Below are 19314 nucleotides of genomic sequence, written 5' to 3'. Positions count from 1 at the left end.
AGGGAAGAAAATTCAGTTCCCCTTACAATTTTCCACTCTTATCAGGCCAACAAACAGTTGACAGAAGTTTTCTTTCGCTGTGTATGTGTTTTCCGTTTTTCTTTTTTAGGGGGGGAGCAGGAAAGCTGCCACCAGAAATCGTTAAAATTGATTTTGATTTCGCAGAAGAGAGCATTTCCAATCTTGCGGCAGACACTGAAAACTTCAGACAGTGGCAAATCAGGCAAATTATATTAATTTCCCACATTGTCAGCTCCCATTCGAATGACACGAAAAATCTTCGATTGAATTGGTCCCCAACTGGGAGGCACACACAAAGAATTACGCAGAAAATCGATTATTTTAAAGCAGAGCAGAGGGAAAATTGGGAAACCTTTGGGTTCTCTAGTTATGTTTTTTGGGCAGAACTTTTGCCAAACTCCAGAGACAACTGGCCAAACAAATGTTCGGGAAAAAAGATTACTTGAGTGCGGACAAATGCACAAACTCAAATTATAGGGCAGGCACCAAATGTAGAAAGAAAGTTTGCCAATTTGATTATGGGAAATTTCAATGCTCTACAAAAATCAAGATAGTTGGAATAGTTTGTTGGGAACTTTAAGAAATATGATACTAAGACGTGTTCTAAGTTTTGGTATTGGTAAGATTTAATATCACTACAAAGTGTTTAATGGTTATTTATAAAGTTCTATAGCTTACTTACTATGATCTTAAATAATATCTTATTTTAAGAACAAAAGGGCTTGGTGGCCCAGGTAGCGTTTGCTTTTTAAACCATCGATAATTTTGACTTTGACATTTCGAATATCATTGTCCATGGGTCAGATATTAAGTAGAAGGTTCGCCGTTTACGAAATAGTTAACTTTCCGCTTGAATTGGGAAATATTGATATTTTTTTTAGCGATTTTAAAACGCAAATCTTGCAAGGGCAACCATATAAACACTTTGAAGTGTTAAAAAAAAAGCCTAAAAAAGCTAGTACTTATGCTAACCTAAAACTAAGTTTTAAACTACAAAAAAACACAAAGTTTTCCCTCTACTTATTAAGCTCTCCCTTGGCAGAGTATCCTGCAGAAGACAGAAAAAAAAAAAGGAAAACAGCAAAAAGGCTGATGGCCTGCCAGCACATGGGTGTGTCACACAGACAGAGGCTAACGCACACAGGCAGAGAGAAACTGAGTGGGGGACATATATAGTTGAAAAAACACTAAAATGCTCTTATTCAAATGCAGATTATCCCACACACACGCACACACACACACAGCCACAGTTGGCCGGGCTTAGGCCAAGGATTTACTTTCATTTGGGCAAGGAGTGCGTGCCTGTCGCCTACTTTGCAAAACCTCCAGAATTAGACAAATGAAGTAGATCCTCGAGTGTGGAGACAAAATTTAAAGTGCACACACACACACACATATACGAACTTAAACATGAACTAGAAAGGACACTTAAGTACCACCTCACATAACTCGATTTGGAGTCCTTCAACCTAACCGAAAGCCTTAGATTCTGGTCTATCCAAAAATGACCAGTGAGTGCTGTCAACTGTTGCCTACGATTTGGAATCCCTAAGTGTTCTGTGATTTTCAGAACTTTCCCCACTTCTACCCCCCCGCTTCCAATATAGACCAAAGATGATAGTGAGGTTTTTGGCAATTATCGATTTGACACATTTCTGAGTTGTCGGTTCCCCCAACATTTTGACACACGCATCTCGGTTATTGTATTTTGGCAGTGGGATTTCTATCCAAATGGTCAATGCCGAAACAATAGCCAAATTGAATTGGTTTTTGGATTATCAAATTTTGTTGTTGGCCACAAAACGCAGATGAAACGAAATGAAACCAAAAACCAAAACGAAAATTTTGTTCAGAGTTGCCAATTTTGGCATTGACAAATGGGAAATGAAAAGCTTGGAAATGTTTGACAAGTGCCAAACCGATGTTTAACTAATGAGTTGGACGTGATTGAATCAGTTTAAAGTGGCTTGTAGTGATGACATTTATGTATGGAATTAGTTTAGTTTAGTTTAGTTTTCTAAGGAATTAATAAGGTGACAAGTAAGGTTTAACAACCAATTGAATTCTCATTTAACTTTTGTTATTAGAAATCTCAGAGAACTTCAAGTACTTTGAAATTAGAGACAGTCAAGAGGATATCGTTTTGGTTTAACGAAAACCAGAAGCCATCCTGAAGATTTTATAAGGAACTACTTATTTGTATAGCATCAATTTTTTTCCATCTAACTGAATGTACTCTCTCGCTGTCTCTCTCTTTGTTCTACTTAAGCCAATAGGTAATGCTATTCAACTTTTTTGGGTCTCGAATTTCTTGTTGTGTCAACAACAGTTGGCCTGAATGAGGAGTAGAGGAGCTCTTCAAGTGCCCGCCCTTCTGCGAATAGGTCGTAAATCCTATTAGATCCTCGGCAACATGTGGGACGACCTTCAAAGAGGCTGAAGGGAGAGGCTGAAACGTAGCTGCAACATAATCGGCTTAGGATCGTTTGCTAACAATTGATGCTGTCAACGAGTCGTCTGAATCGGGGTAAGTATCTTGACAAAGATAAAGCAAAGCATTTTTGATCACTTTGATCGATCAGCTATCATATAAATTAGAACAATTTTTGAATAAATATTTCTTACTATTAAATATCAGAGTCTTAAAAACATATATAAATATTTGAGCTGCCCAACTCTCATTCCTAGATAGACTTCTCCAAAAAACCACGTTCTGAACATTAAGTCTTAAAACTCCATTAAGAGTCATATAAAAAAGTCATAAAGCTAAAACCAAAAAACACAAGAAAGTCACTTCAAAATAACCGACAACTCTTGCCCTTAAAATATTTAAGGCATAAAGATACCTATCGTAGAATATTAAATCCCTTCAGAGATGATCTTCACACCTTCAGAGAACCATCTGGTAGCCTATCTTGAAGATTCACAAACAACAAAACCCAAACAAAATCTTCTAACTAGATAGCCGGGTCAAGATCTGATCTCGTTTATCGGAAATGACTAAACACTTTTTCTGGTATCGATCTAACAAGTTCTTGGTCCATAATTTGATGCCTCACCGAAGACCAAACCCATAAAAAATCAAAGAAAACAAAAAAAAAAACAGAACACGATACCAAACGAAACTATTTATCAATCTGCATTTAGGGTTGGGCTCAGATCAAACGAGATCATGAAAGATCCAAGGAGTCAGCTGACTGACTGACGACTCCCAGGAGATGACTCTGAAGAAACCAAAGCGAAGCGAATAGGAAAACTCTTTGCCGGCTGTCGGGATCGAATCCGGGTATAGATCGTTAGGGAAAAGCAGGGAGGCCGGCACAGGGCCATATGTTAACCCCTGTCTGGTTTTAGGGCCCGCCTCTGACTTCGGGCTATGCAGCCATATGCTGCACTCTTTTGTCGGTAATTATCCTTTAGTCGCCCTCTCGCTTTTCTCTGTACACTTCGGGAAAAACTTGTTCATGATAAGTTTAAATGTGGCAAAAATTATTTTGAGCTAGAAAAATCAAAATGTGACTCAGGTAAGATAGTAAAAAAGGTTAAAAAATAAACAACATGATATCAAATTAAAAGAAAAATAGACAATGAAAATGAAATAAATAAACAATAATTTCCTAAATTATAAAGATTAACGCTTCTCAACGCTCAGTGTATTCCCTTTTCTGTCCCAAAATTAGTCTCAGTTTTTTCAATTTTCGGGTCTTGTTGCACAGACCAAAGCGGCTGCCGCAAAACTGCACAGCGTTAGTACGAGTTCGGGTATCTCTCTCATGGATGCAAGCGCGGCTAATGCGCTTATGTACGCTCAATAAGACGTTGACAGCCGTGGGGCTGTAGTTCAAGGTGAAGGGCGTGCCCGAGACCTCAGAGTTCTGACTGTCTGGCCAAAAGGTTTTCCTTGTACAAAGACTCATAAAACTTGCACCGGCTTGCCATTGGCCATTTTCCCCCTGCCCCATTCGGCTGGTGTCTGGTTGAGAGGTCCTTAGCATAATCTGCATATGTCTCCCAGTGCAGGCACTAAATCTAACGCCCTCGAACCTAGAGCACTTAGCGCCAGCTGCCTCAAGCATCGAGTGTTCCAAGGATCTTCTTTTTTTTTTGGTGCAGCTTGGTTTTTAGTTTTTGGGTTAACTAAGTACACTGAAAGAAAATTTGGATTGTTACTTTGGCATAATGAAATGAAGTTACTGAAGTTACTATCAGAACTATCATGACTCTAAGGAGAGATATATTTTCCCTTCAAACCTATCAGATCTTTATGTTATCTTATTTCTCTTTGTGTAATCCCTTTTCCTTGTATTTTGATACTTTTGGTGTCATTTATCATGACCTTCAGCTGCACTAAAAATAGTTCTAGTTGGGCATAATGAAGAGCATCGCATCGGTTGATCTTGGAAATGAGAGTGAGTAAATAAGGGCTATGGAGATAATGCGATCGGTGACGATGTACATGAAGTACTTATGGCTGTGTCAAAGTAATCAGCTAGCTGAAAGAGTCTGATGATCTTTAGGGAGGTCAGCAAGGGCTGTCTCTATGCTATAAAAACGCAGAAGAAATATTTATTTTTTTTATGGAAGAAAATTAAACGCTTTTGACAGTGTGAAATATGAGATTATACATTCTGAACTTTGTTAAGCCAAAGAAGGGAAATCGTATTTAGAATCAGAAAGATACTTTTTATAAATGTTAGAAAAAGTTTAAAGAATTTTCAGATATATAAAGATAAACAAATTAATTTCTTAGAAGTAATAAATGCCAGCCTAATGCCCCAATAATAATAATTATAATTCACAAATTGTTTTGCTAAAATTTCACAGTTTTTTCCTTTCTTATTTTCTCGTCACTTTCCCTTCGAGCACTACCCTGCCTTCAAGGAAGCTTGCTAAATTTAATTATTTTATTGAAATTTCAATTTTCGTATATCATTAGCATAGTTTTCCTCTTCAGCTTGCGTCTCCCTTGAATTCCTCGCCTTTTTTTTATTTAAAATTCAACGAATTAATTTTGTTGTTTTCTTCAGTCCCGAAAAAACGAGAAGCGGAAAAACGAAAAATCTGCGCAGTTTTCCAATCGCCCGCTGACTTACTAACTTAACCAACAAGCCAGGCTGCTGCTTCCCTTTCCTCCTCGAATCTCCTGCAATATCCTTTACCAATTTGACCCCCTTCAACGCCCCTGTTTCACCTCTTTGCCCTGCCCCGCCCTACCACTTGGCCCTGACTTTTTGCGTACAAGTGAATTTTAATTTAATTTCCCTACAACTAGACGTTGAGCTAGACGTGAGCTGAGCGAACAAGCACTCCCCACCAATCCCCTGTTACAGGCCCCCTCCTTTGCTGCCGCTTCTCTGCCCATGGAAAACATACAGCAGCGGTCAGAAAATTAGTTCCAGGGAAAAAATTACATTTTCGAATCGAAACTTATATTTGAAGTGCTAAAAAGTGTTAGGTAAATATTTAGGACTTAAATTTGATTTTACCTTTTTTATATATATAATATATTATTTATAATATATATCCAAAATCCCTTTCTACTTTACTTTACTTCCCAAAAAATTTAAAAAAAAATTTTTAATATTTTAAAAACCTTCCAATAGCTATTCATTTGCCCACCACTGTACAGAGGATAGACATAGCTCTGTTCTCCAGATCCTGGCGCTTTAATTGTGTATGGCATGACAGCGCACAAAATGGCGTCGAGAGTTGCACGTCATCAGGCAGCAGTGCCACTCCCCCCCCCCTCCCCCACAGCATCCCCTTTTCTAGAGCATACACCCCCCCCCGCCCCTGTGCCAACACCCCAACTCTCCCTATTCTGTGTGCGATTTTCGTATTTAGTTAAACAAAATTAAAACGTGATTTGTTTTCTTGTTTTCGCCTAGCACTTGCTCCCTCCATTTTCCGGACTTTCCCAATGCCACCTCCTTGGATGTTTGCACATTTTTGGCATTCCTCGAGTGAACTGCGACGAATGTTTTCCAAGGGGAGGCCTTCTTCTTCATTAGGTTGCAGCATTTGGAGACGTCTTAAAGCGTTTTTAAATTCAATACTCGCCATAGCCTCCTGTCCCGTCAATAGAGAATTTATTGCATTTACAAGTCGATTTATTATGCAGCCAACTCGTGATGGGGCAGAATACACAGGGCGGTGTATCAGATTAGTTTTTCAGATCGAAATTCCAGCAGCTGTGTGATATATCAACAAGGGATTTGTTAACTTAAAAATATTTAACATGGGATTTTAAATACTTAACTATCCTTTTTCTAAAAACTTTATTAATGTCCCCCTTCAGAGCCATTTCTAAATCATAAAACATTATCTAAATTTTTTGTGTTCTCTGTAGGGGGGCGGGGGAGCTGTAACCCATCAAAACTGTCTTCGGTTTCTGGTTTTATTTTTAGTTTTTGTACTACTGCTGGTGCTGCCATTTTCCAATCTGCACTTTCATTTGAAACGCTGCTGACAATTTCCATTTGCCGACTACCGCCAGCTGTCTTCCTGCAACTCGCTTTTCCTCGCTGTGCCGAGCTTCGAACCAAACCGCAGCTGGTAACCAACTGACGTTTAGATTTGATTTGAAATGTTCAAATTACCAACATTATAAAAGATGAACAGCTCCGGGACAGTCAACTATCTAGACCAGCACCCAACTCGCGCCCTCTGTGGCATCAGCACTCCCTAACACCATTCAATTACCACCCACTCTCAACCAGAGTTTCAATTTATTGGGTGGGTAAACTGAAAAGTTATGAAAGTTAGTGTTAAATTAAGTAAAATATTTAAATATTTTTTAGTGATATTAAAAATTCTTGCTAGCTTTTCATCACTGAAATAACTTTCTTTTTGAGTTTTTATTTTTATGTTTTTAATTTTGCTTTCTGTAACTTTAGAGTCTCCTTCCTCATCGCACTTATCAAACGCTTCCCTTCTGTATTTATCCAACCGTTGTATGTAGATATATACTATATATATATATATACCCAGATGTGGGTGTGTGTTTTAAACGCATCAAATGCTTGCGTGTGATTAGTTTGCATACAACTTGACACAGACAGAGACAGAGAGACGAGTGGAAAGAAGACAAGAAAGCTCCACTGATGACTATGATGATGGTGGCAGTTCAGATGGTGGCTCATTTGATGATGACGATGATGGGCGATGGTGGGGTGGTGGTGATTCTGCTGAGATTCGGTTTTGGTTCGGGTTGCCAAGGATGAAGAATCTCTTTGTTGACAAGTGCTGCATGGCATCATTCATTCCTGTCCTGTCATTTGGCGTTGCTTAATTTCGTGGTTTTCACGCGCTTTCAATTCTCATCCACTAGCTACCGGAAACGGAAACTCCTTTGGTTAGGATTCACTCCTCGTTTTGACGACCACAACAAAATGAACATTATTTGGGGGGGGTGGTGTTGGGGGTACTAAAAAGGAATTGATAATGAGTCTGTGAACCTGATTCTGATTAGCATTGTGATGGGCGTCGGCTATCTAGTTAGTTAGTTAGTTAGTTAGTTAGCATGGAAAAATGAGCGAAAATTGCCTGTAATTTTGAAAGGGGGGCCTAAAGGGGGGCTAACTAACCGTGGGGTCCAGAACGATTGCCAATGGCAAACAGCAGCACCTAACATGAGTGTCTAGTGTCGAAAAATTGGGTCTAATGAGCATTTGAAATACGCACAATTGTGACTATAACACGGGAATTGGAGGCTCATAGTTCCTCTGAATGACCTTTGCACTTCAAAAATCAAATCTTCCAATCTTAATTTTCATTTTTCAAAAGTGTGAAATCTTCTTAAAAGCTTACTATCTTAGAAATGGCTGTAAGAATAGCCAAACAGGACAAGAGAAATTCTTTCAGCAAAGTAAAAGCCTAAAAATCATTTCCTTTCAATTATTTTTCCTGTGTATTTCCCTTTACAACTACTGGCAACCGTTAACAGCTCCTGGCAACTTGTTAACAAGCTGGCACCCGCAACAATCTCTCGGCCCAAAAGGGGGTGGGTCGGAGAAGAGGTCGTAGGGAAATTGGTAGGAAAAGCGGGAGGAAAGCAGGGAGGCAGTGCTGCTGGCTGTGTGTTGACAATTAAGCCGGTTAATATGATTGCCACTTGATGTGCTGATGCTGAATGTTCGCTGCTGGCTGCCGACTGATGATGGCTCCTGATGATGAGGACGACGAGGATGCTGATGGTGGGCTGTGGCCTAAGGGGATATAGGATGAGAGATGAGGGTTGAGGGTTGAGGGCTAAAGGATATAGTAGATGCCTCCCGTTTTGGCCAACAAAATGAGCGAACGCAGTGCGGCCCTAAAAATTAAACCCAAAAACTATACCCTAAGTGTACTATGGAGAAGGGTGATTATTTTTCCATAATTACAGATCAAAATGGAATCAAAAGGGTCACAAATTATGAAAGAAAACTTCCAAAGTTTGGTAGATAACTTTTGAGAATATGTTTTTGGTTAAAATACAAGTTTTAGTTTATCAAAATATAAACATAAAATCGAGAAAATTCAGTTTAATGGCTTACCAGTCAAAGAGTGCATTCAACTTTCGTATTTTTAGCCAGGTTTGATTTTCTCTCATAGATTTTCTAGCCCTTTCACCACCATTTTCCGCCCACATTTTCTAATGCGAACTTTTGCGCGCAAATTTGTTGCCACTGACAGCTGTGAGAAAAGGGAGAAAGAGAGATTTAGTTCCTGTTTCTCGAGTCTCGGTACCCCATTCTCGCTTCTCGCTATCTCTGCCTGTTGTTGTTGTTGTTGCTGGGCCGTCTCTGTTGCCGCATTCAGGCCAGGATGTCAGCGGCAAATGCAACTGCAACTGCTGACATTCCCATTGTCCTCGAGAACTGAAAAGATATAGTCAGAGAATGAGAAAGAGAGAAGGGGCTAGGGGGCAGCGAGCGAAAGAGAGGGCAATAGGGAGAGTGAGTGTGTCAGAAAATGCTAACGACATTTTGTTATTTACTTATTGCATTCATTTAGCTTGAAGATGCCCTCCCCACTCTTTCACTCAATGTCTCCTTCTATGTACAGAGAGAGAAAAATATATATTTTTTGAAATTTTTTAGATTTTAATTTTGAAATTTTAAGATTTTTACTCAAATTTCCTTGAAATTTTTGTTAATTTTGGTTTAAAAAAATTCTAAAAATATTCAAAATATTTAAAAATCTTTTTTTTTCAGTGTATTTAATAGCAAGGAACTTCTTTAGCCTTAACGCTCTGAAAACAAGAAAAGTAAAATAAAATATTATTACTATTTTCTCCCAGTGTATGCGTCTTTTGCACATTTTTAATCTGCCTGCCTTTTGTATTGCACTTAACTTGGCTTGCAGTCTTGGCCCGTTGCACTCTGCAATGCACCCCCGCCCTCCCTCTCTTTGGAGAAATGCCTCACAGCCCCTTAGAATTTAGCCAGGAACAATGGGCCTCGCATAATGGGGCAAATTGAATTTGAATTGCTTGGTTGGTTTGGCTTGGTTAACATTCTAAGCGCACTCACACACTTAGAAAGGGATGGAACGAGGCCAAGAGACAGAGACAGGGCGAACGTGTGCAGGCTGCTGGCCGGCCACATTTCAGTTTCTCAATAATGCTTATTGTCAGGGAATTGAATGCGAAAACAATGCCAATGTCCCAGAGACCTCTTCTCTTAGTGTCCTGCCATTGTGCGTGGCTCGGTAAATATTATTCTTCTTTAAAAAATTGTCGAATGCCCGAGGTGGTTACAAGGCAGCCGGGAAAAGGGAGAGTTTTTTTTTTTTCTAAAAACAGAAAAGGAAAATCAAAGAAGTAGGAAAGGTTATGACAAGCACAAACCATTTGTCCCAAACAAGATAAATGAGAAAAAATTAGAGGCACACAGGATAGCTCATAGAAATCAATTGAAGTCGAGAGTAGAAAATCAACAGCGTATTATTTTCCCTCAAACATTTTCTTCGATCCTTTGTGCGTCGTTGTGGCAAATGACAAAGGAGCAATTATGAGGAGCGCACCCAAGAATGGTTGAGTAGGAGCCACAGGACTATAGTTAAGATTCGGATTTTTAATAGACAGTCAAAGGTCTCAAAAGAAGTGCTGAAAAATCAAGCGAAGTCTAATGGAATTCAAACAAAGTCCTGATTACAAATTGGCAAGGTGTCTTCGGAATAGAGAGATCTCTTCTTATTTGAAGGCATTTCTCAGGTAAGTATCAGAGGTCATAACTTTTTCTTAGAGATTTTTGCCACACAATATGTTCAATTGGCATTGGGTTGTGGTAAATGAGTCAAGGGTTTGAGAAAAATATTGGAAAGTTAAGTAGAGATAGGCGTGAAATGAGAGAAAGCAGGGTTGAAGGTTCGTTTTTTGTATAGGAACTGCTTTTTGTTGGTTAAAAATTCAATTTAATCAACATGTTTTTTTTGAAAATGAAAAACCAATTAAGTTTAAACAGCCTTTGGCAATGCGATGTACTTTTACTATTATAAAATCTCCCTCAGGGTAAAAGGTTTCATATTGATTTCATGAACAGACATGGTTTAACAGAAAATATTCCTTGCAATTATTATTTTCAAAACCGGAAGAGTTCTACCTCATTAATAACCCTAAGTTAACTTCTCAAGAAAACCCATATATCTCCTTAAAAAAAAATCCTTTTCCGAATGAACAACCGGAAACAAAAGTAGTTTCCCATTATTAATCTCCCTCAACTTGACCTCAGGACCACAGCCACAGGATACCTTTTCAATCCCATTAAAGAGTAATTCATTTAGCCAGGTCGAACCTCCTCCCTGAATGGGTTAATCTCATCCGAATGCAATCCCCTGCTTAACATATGTACAGGCACAAACCGCAGACCCAAAATCCAGCATCCAGAGAGAAGTTCCAAAAAACCTGAAAACATGCACCATATCCGCCGTTGGCTGGCTGTCATGGCCGATTGAGCTAACAGCTAAACCAAAATGCTAATCCTTTTTTCCATTTTTTCATGGTTTCGTTGGATTGAAGTTTGAAGTCCTGCATTTGTGCAGCTGTTGCTGCTACGAAAATGAGTTCTTTTTTGTTTTTGTTGTATTTCGGAAGGGACAAATCCACTGATCCACTTTGCGTACAGTAGCAGCCGCCTTCGTTGTTTTGACAAAATGTTTTTGTCGAGTGCCATTGACTTTGGTAGCAGTCGGTAGTCCGGCAGTAGGTAGTAGGTAGGTAGGTTTGTTGTAACTGCAACTGCAACTGCTGCCCGCATTTACCTGACAAATGATGATGACAACTTCCGCTTCTGGCTAAAACCCTCAACCCACACACCCAGCGGACATATTTTAATTTTCCGAAACAATCCAGAAAAACAAAATACGAGAAAATCAGGTAGGAGAGGGGGGTGAGTGACATACCAAAGTCGAACTGGAATACGGCGAGAGTTTTCCTGTACCGGCCACGTTAAGAGGATTATGTCCAGTCGAAATGCGAGTGTATGGAGTAAAACTCGCAATTTTTATGAATATGGAAAAGCCGCTTTAGACGGCAGTGGGAATAATAACAAACTAACGAAACTTCAAACAAAAACATGGCAACGAAGGAGTTAGGATGGCTGAAAATGTTATTAGAGCTGAGCAACGATTACATAACCGAAAACCAATTTGAAAAGAAATTGTTTTGGAACAAAAAAATGAGGGAGTTAAAGCTTAACTCATTTGGAGTTGGGAAAATCAAAGGAAGTTGGAACAGAAAGGTAGAAAAAAATGTAAATAGAGTGAAAAAGAGTAAATTATTCAAGGAAGAATTCTCTTTTTACATTATTTTTTGGCGGCTTTTATTATGAATAATGGATTTACTTTTACTAGTTGATTTAATCTGTGATTAAAAAAGGAACAGTTCAAAGTCCATTTTCTATATCTTTGAACCTACTTGTGACTCTAACTAACTGAGATTTATAAGGCCCAAACTTCTACCATATCTGATCTCATAACCTTCTCTCTTATTCATGGAATCTTCTTTACCCATATGAATATTTACCCAACCCATCATCCGCCTCCACCAGCTCTCACCCCCAACCCCAATGGAATGCAATATCCAAAAGTTGTCGCACTCCCCCTGCATTAATTAGTTTCGCTCTTTGCCAATTTGTCACAGAAACCAATGTCAATGCTCTGGCAATAAGAGTGAGGGCGAGATCTTAACCTCCCCCTTAAGAAAAAGTCGCCCCCTTTTTTTTTTGGAAGTCTTAAAGTCTTAGCCAGAGGGACTTTAAGTTTTGGCGCCCATAAATATGCCATAAAACTATTTGAACGGTCGACTAGATAAAGGGGGCGGACAGTCTGTGAGCAAGTGTAGCAAAGAACCAAAACAACCACCAGACGACTTCTGGGACTACCAACTAGATAGATACCGCCTCCTCTCTCTCTTCTGGCCCATAACAAAGTTAATAATAATAAAGCCGGGGAGAGGCGGAGAAGTCAGGGGCACGCCCCAGACAAAGTCCCCGCCAAATACGATTACAATTTGTTACACTTACGCAGCACAAAAGTCGTCAGCCACCATCCCCGCATCATTCCATTTCCATTTCCATTCCCTTACCCATTTCCATTGCCCAACATGAACTAGTCCATCTTTTCCGTGGAGTTGGGACGCCAAACAGTCGCCAGTTGTTTCGCCTTTCGTCTTGTGGTTATACAAATCTCTAGACTGGCATCAAAAGCAGCACCCAGTAGCAGAAGAACCAGAAGCATCAGCAACCTGACCAAAGAAATGCCCAAACGAATGTCCGCATAAATCAGAGCATAGTTTGGTTCTGAGATGAAAAGGGGGAAGCTGCCGCAACGGCAGCCCAAGGGGATGTTTCCGTCTAATCAAAATCAAAGCAAAGGGGAATGTTACACTGAACAAAAAGCATTATAAGTTTCAGTTTATGAAACTATTTGATTCCAAAAATAAGATTAACATCACTAATGCAGCCCTCCACTGCCCTTTTACTTTTCTTTTTCTGTGTAAAATAATTCTTCAACCCACTAAGGAAAACTCGAAAAAGGGCAAAGGGGAAAAACACTCCCCGAGACGAGTGCACACACTCTGGCTCACCGATCAGCCGATGCCAATTAATTTATCAAAGTCAGTGCAGCAGCCGAGGAAGAGGCAGCCTCAAGACAAGGCCACTGGGAATTAAACGACAATGAACGATCCCCATTCATTGGGTTATTAATACCAATGCCAAGCACACTCTATGGAAGATCATCGGGGAATCGTTTCCGGAAGCGTCTGCAGTTGCCATCAACATTTCTTGCCTTTCTCCTTCTCGTCGGGTAGCCACTCAGGTAAACTCATTTGACTTTTATTAATTACAACTACAATTTTTATTTATAACCAACAAATTGTTCACAATTTATCAAATTGGCTTAGTGACGTATTCGTTTATGTGCAACTATATAGTTAGATAGATATATATACCATAATTATCAACATTTTCCCCGTTTAGAGTCGATCGCTATATTTGAGCTTCTGCCAGCCAGCCCTTTGTCGTTTCATTTCCCGGTAGCTGTTGGGCAGTCCATAGAAAAAGTATATGGATAGTCCTATACGATTAAAGAACCGATTAGTTTACGTAGCTTAGAAATATCTTAGGCATGCACTTAGTTTTGACATTTATAATACCTTTTTTATTTAATACTTTAAAGACTAGTCTGGAGTTAGCTTGGCATGCATGTTAATTTATGGGGTAATTGTGAGGGATTGAGACTGTGATTAGTTTAATCTATATGAATATTGTCTTTATTTGCAGCACTTTTGTGCAACTTAACAGCTTAGTTCACTTGCTAAGAACTCTTAAGATTTAATTAACAGGGAATCTCTATGGTCCCTCACAATCCACCTGGTACTTATCAGCTAGGATTGCTTGAATTCCGTACTAACTAGTAACTACTAGTAACTACAGCTATGCTAGATATGTACAACACAACCCACATTTGCATTCCTATTCAAATGCAGGATTTAACTACTTTTAACTGGGGGGAAAATGGCACCCTCTTTGGTTTCACCAGGGGTGGGGGTTGGGTTTTGGGGCTTTGGTATTCCATAATGTACAGAAAAGAGGGTATGGTATGGATGTGTAGAGTCACCCCTCAGCTTTCCACCTCTTCCACTTCTATGTAGGTGGACTGCGGACGTTGGCGACGCACCAATTCCGGATGTTGTTGGGTACGGTGCGAGGGACCCCGCTGCAATATGGCCTCCAATTTGGCTTTGAATGGCAACGGCTCCGACTCCGGTTGCTCACCAGGATCCGGATGCGTCTCCGGCTGCGATTCCGGTGGCAAAAACGACGGGTTCTTGGCATCCACGATATGCTGTCGACTCAAACTGGGTCGCTCTTTGCGCAAACTAATGCTGTTGATGGTCTTGTACAGAACCGGATCGAATTTCGGTGGACGCGGTATGTTGTTGCCACCTGCATCCACTGCATTAGAAATGGTAACAGAAACTGGAACTCGTGATGTTGAGGAGCTTCCGGGGGTGGTGGGCACTTCTGTGAGGACCTCATCAGCATTACCAGTCTCATTATGGTCGATTTTCAGCTCACTGATGGCCTTGAGCATTAAGCGACGAACATCGGTTTCACTTTTCGATTGCTTTAGCAACGGCCTTGCTTTGGGCTCCTCAACCTGTGCCTGCTTCACCTGCTCCTCTGCCTCGACTTCCTCTTCGGACCTCTTTGCCACTCCTCTAACCTGCTGGGCATTGGCATTCATAATGAGGTGGCTTAAACGGTCTTTAAACTTGGCCGAATGCAAAGGATCCTCAATGGCGGATGCCTGGGATTGCAGGGAGGCCTGCGATGGTAAACGTTGTCGCATAAAAACAGGCTTTTGGTCTTCGAAGTCTTTCACAGATTCACCGTCGTTCGCCTCTTTCACCAGGACAACCTTTTTGGCCTTAACCATCACCAACTGTTCGTAGAAAGCCTCGCTATTGAATAGCTCCTCCAGCATTTGATGGGCCACTAATTTGCATTCCTCATATTTACTCAACTTCAGGGGATTACCATTTTGGACTTCATCATCATCGCTGCTGCTATGAACGGTGGCCACGATGACCGTTTCTATGACACTGGGATACATCTCAGAATCCATGCTGAAATGCCTCTCGAAAATCATCTGCTGTTGCAGATCCAACTCCTGTTGACTTTGTTGTATATCCTCCGCTTCCAGGACATAATCCAACATGGCTATCACAGACTGTTCATCCTCTCGCGTTGGCGATTCAGTTTCGCAAACCAAAGTTTCCGTGGAATTTTCACTCTTAGTATCTTCCACATATAAAATCTTTCCATTGGCATTTTTAACTTCTATCAAATCTTCGCTAACATCACTTAGATTCTGGATTTGATCCAAACTACTGCTGGGACTCTTCTTCAGCTGCGTTTCTAAAGTCAAGACACTCTCCTTGGATATGCAATGATACTCCTGCTCTCGACTTTCCTGCAATCCTTTCAGTGCCTTATAGAAGGCCCACCTTTCGGGATTTCTCTTCTGCGGATTCTTGCAATCGTATAGATACCAGCATGCAAGGAATACGGGTATACCTAAGACATTTAAGTTAAGTACATAAAGTGCCACATGCATTACATTCTACCACATGCAAAATCAGTTAAGTGTAGAATCCGACTTACCCACAATCATCCAGACCCCGAAACGTATCCATGTCCAACTATCCAACTGGAGCATTAGATATATATTGATGAAGATACTGATGGCAGGAACAATCGGTACAAAAGGCACTCGGAAGAGTCGGCGACGAGCTTCTCTGGGTTGGAGGCAAATCAAGAGGATATCCAGGAACATTAACACGACTAAGATGGCTAGAAGAGTCAAGGCCCAGACTTCTTTCGAGGCAATCAAATGATGAGCCTGCATTATCAGCACTCCTATTCCCAAGGAAATCAGACCTGAAGTACGCAAAACAATATTATTAAAATCAAATTTTATATTTTATATACTCACAAAACAATGTAGCCAACACTCCTACAATCCGGGAGGAAATCGCATTTGGCTCTCTTAAACGATGAACATTAAAAAGTTGCGTACAAACGGAACCCCAAGTGAAGCGCTCAGAGCTCGAGGTCAAAGAGGTGGTCTCCGAGGCTCTGACTTCCCTTTGTCCTGGATTCTCCTCCACCTCGCAATAGTCCATATATCGCAGTAGCATTATCGATATGGCCACCACACTATAGGCCAGCAAAGTGCCAATGGATAGCAGACTGACCAATTGGGCCAAATCGAAGAGACCAGCAATTGCGGCCGTGAAAAGAGCCGATACGATGGAGCCAGTGACTGGTACTCGGAATCTCGGACTCACTTTCCCCAGAAATTTAAACAAAAGACCATCCTGGGCCATTGAGTACATCACTCTGGGCAATGGGAATAGCGCTCCAAAAAGACTCGCCATTAGACCAACTAAACCACCAATAGTCACTATCCACATGGCCACGGGCCAACCCACATATTCGAAGGCATATGGCAGTGGGGCATTGGCATCTTGAAGGTAGTACGGCAGCATCAGTGTTAGTACAGTGGACACTCCGAAATAGCACAGGAAGATTATCAACAGGGATAGCAGTATGGATTTTGGAATATTTTTACGAGGATTTCGAACCTCCTCTCCTGTTGTGGCAATGCAATCGAAGCCCACGAAGCCAAAGAAGCAGGTGGCAGCTCCACGGAGTGTGCCCTCAAAACCAAAGGGGAAGAAGCCACCCGAACCGATGGTGGCATTCGCACTAATAGTACTGGGATCCACCGTCCAGTTGGAGAAGTCAGCTGTCGAGAAAAACAATAATCAATTAATTAAAAGAACATAATCGGAGATCAGTGGTAAGTATCTATAATCCAGATTGCTTTACTAGGTTGTTAAAACATTCTTGAAATGCTTGAAATACTTTTTCTTGACCTAAATTAAAGATAAAGTTTGTTTAGATATCGGTATAGGAACGAAGACTTAGAAACAAGACTAAATCTTTTACAGATTTTCGATCATTTTCAAGTACAACTTGCCGTTTTAGGTGCTATTAGCTTAAACAATATTTACCTTTTATTGCGCCAGCAATTATGACGAATCCCAGAATAAATATATTCAGACAGGTCACAAAATTGTTTGCCATTGTCGATGTCTCCACACCAAAGGCAAGTGCAACTGCAAAATTACAGGATTTTAATTAATAAAAACTAAATAATTCTTAAGAATAATATTTTCACTCTTACCTCCAAAAACCACAACTAAGCCAAAGGCCAAAAAGTCAAAGTAACTACCCAGAAAACTAACATTCATGGGAGCCACTTCGGCAAAAGTGTTCTTCAAGGTGTCATTTAGCAAGGAGTCCAGGTACAGGCTAATACCCCTACAAACACTCGCTGTGCCAATGACATATTCCAAAATCAGATTCCAGCCAATGACAAAAGCCACAAATTCCCCAATACAGACATAACTATAGACATAGGCCGATCCTGCCTTTGGAACTCTGGCGCCAAATTCCGCATAGCAAACTCCTAAAAGGAAAATGAAAAAAGGTTATAAGAAAATAATAATAATTATATTTAATATTAATTAACACTTAAAATTCGTTACATTTAGCCTGCACTGTAGCTGCTATCAAACTCACCAGCCAGCAGAGAAGCCAATGCTGCGATGGCAAACGATATCATCACCGAGGGACCCGCCTGATCCTTGGCTATCTGTCCGGCCAGCACATAGACCCCTGCTCCCAAGGTCGATCCAACGCCCAGGGCCGTTAGATCCCATAGTCCCAAGACGCGATTTAGTTTCGTTTCTCCTTCACTGCCATCGGCTTGAAGGTTTTTGCGGCGGGTAAGAACCTTCCAGGGCGAGAATTGTTGAACCATTTCTCTCGTCAATCTCTCACTCACTCTCTCGCTCTTGATTCGTTAGGGAAGGTTCAGTAAACCCTGAAATTCTGGAAAGGAAAAATTGCTGGTTTCAGAGGTTTAGCCAAGATCATGATGCACTTCGATCTACGTATTGTCTTATCTTGTGACGCCGTCCGATTGTATAATGCAAATAATTGAGCTCAAATTGTAATCGTTAATGGCGAGGCTATTGTCGGCTGCTAGTCTGAACTCAATTGTTCCACTTAGAATTGGGTATATATAGGTAATCTATATGTGGGGAGTGCTATATATGGGAAAGTTTCGGGAACGGAGAAGTTCTAGTGGAAAAGTTTTCAGAAGCACCTTTCTAGCGAAGGTTGAAAAACAAGGAGTTACCTATATATATGTTGAAAATTTAATAAGAAAGATATTCATATAGCAAGTACTATTATTCGTTGGTAGAAAAATCTTTAGAAATTACTTTCCCAAACTTTTCTACCTTTAACTGCTGATGATTCAATAAAATACAGCTTTAGATTACGTTTCTGTCATTACCCAAACAAACCTTACACCTTCCTATATGTTAACCTTGTAAATCCTCACTGCATCTGCCATAAATCATTAATTTTTTATGAATTATTATATATTTTCCCAACAGGTGACTAAGCAAAGCACCCACACCTTTTCCTTATGAAAAATACACCACACTTTGATAAGAATCAGATGCTTGAGTTTTTTTACCTTTAATATCTTTTGCAACTTTGCTTGCCTTTCTATTATTAACTTTATAATTCGTTTGCTCTCCGCCCAACGAAGATAATTAAGTGGGTCTAGGTGAGTGTTGTCGAATGGAAACTTATGTTGCTGCGTTTATATAATTATAATAAACTTGATGATGCCTTACTCACCGACTTTGAAACACTTTTTTTCCGAGCTTCTGTTTGAGTTTAAATGCAGTTGTTGGTCCACTGCACTCTGGGCAAATATTGTCGGCGCCCCGCCTTTGTCTGTTTGTTATTAATGAATTGAATGTCTATTATTAATTTCCGCTCACACAAGACAATACAAAACGGACAACAAAAGTGTGACTGACATACTTGGCGATCTAAGAGGGTCTGCAGGCTTGTTGGTGTCGTATTACAGACGCGAATTCTTCGCGTACTCCTCCTAAGATAAGACCACCAGGCCAGCAGGCCGAACACGAAGCTCCTCCGCAGCCCGACGAAAGTGATTGCTAGCCATGGACGAAGAGAGCCGGGTACACTGCGATTTAAATCTACCTAAAACTTGAAGAGTAAATATGGGTTTTTTAGGGATAAGAGAAAATATCATATTAAAATTAGGAACAAAATACCAATCTTAGAATGAAATATTCAAAATATTTCCTAAGTTTTTAAAAACCAATTTAAAACTAACATCCTTGATTCTTTC

The 19314-nt window shown here is 40.3% G+C and overlaps 1 protein-coding gene across 2 annotated transcripts; it reads right to left on the bottom strand.

Moving 5' to 3' along the window:
- Window positions 1-13335: 13335 nt before the first annotated feature.
- LOC108118237 (cationic amino acid transporter 2) lies at window positions 13336-19081 on the bottom strand. Of its 2 annotated transcripts, XM_017230821.1 has the most exons (8): window positions 18981-19081; window positions 18792-18890; window positions 17658-17969; window positions 17260-17544; window positions 17087-17191; window positions 16003-16818; window positions 15672-15947; window positions 13478-15584 (listed from the first exon to the last, which is right to left on the bottom strand). In XM_017230821.1, exons 3-8 carry the CDS (start codon window positions 17896-17898, stop codon window positions 14125-14127), a joined length of 3183 nt encoding a protein of 1060 aa, XP_017086310.1. In that variant the 5' UTR covers window positions 17899-17969; window positions 18792-18890; window positions 18981-19081; the 3' UTR covers window positions 13478-14124. The 2 variants fall into 2 exon arrangements, with proteins under 2 accessions (XP_017086311.1, XP_017086310.1); XM_017230822.2 differs by having other exon boundaries at window positions 13336-13578; window positions 18792-19044.
- Between the last annotated feature and the right edge of the window lie 233 nt (window positions 19082-19314).

This window comes from Drosophila eugracilis, unplaced genomic scaffold, assembly GCF_018153835.1.
Source record: "Drosophila eugracilis isolate 14026-0451.02 unplaced genomic scaffold, ASM1815383v1 contig_2154, whole genome shotgun sequence".
In the NCBI taxonomy this organism is placed as follows: Eukaryota; Metazoa; Arthropoda; class Insecta; order Diptera; family Drosophilidae; genus Drosophila; species Drosophila eugracilis.
Note: the sequence above shows the minus strand (reverse complement) of the source record. Positions and strands in the feature narration are given on the sequence as shown.

Bases quoted from the DNA above. Each gene is read 5' to 3' on its own strand.
- LOC108118237 (XM_017230821.1), bottom strand. From the start codon at position 17,898: ATGGTTCAACAATTCTCGCCCTGGAAGGTTCTTACCCGCCGCAAAAAC. The intron at 17,192-17,259 runs GTAAGAGTGAAA...GTAATTTTGCAG, and splicing joins CTTAGTTGTGGTTTTTGGAG to TTGCACTTGCCTTTGGTGTG. The intron at 16,819-17,086 runs GTAAATATTGTT...TTTTCTCGACAG, and splicing joins AATTGCTGGCGCAATAAAAG to CTGACTTCTCCAACTGGACG.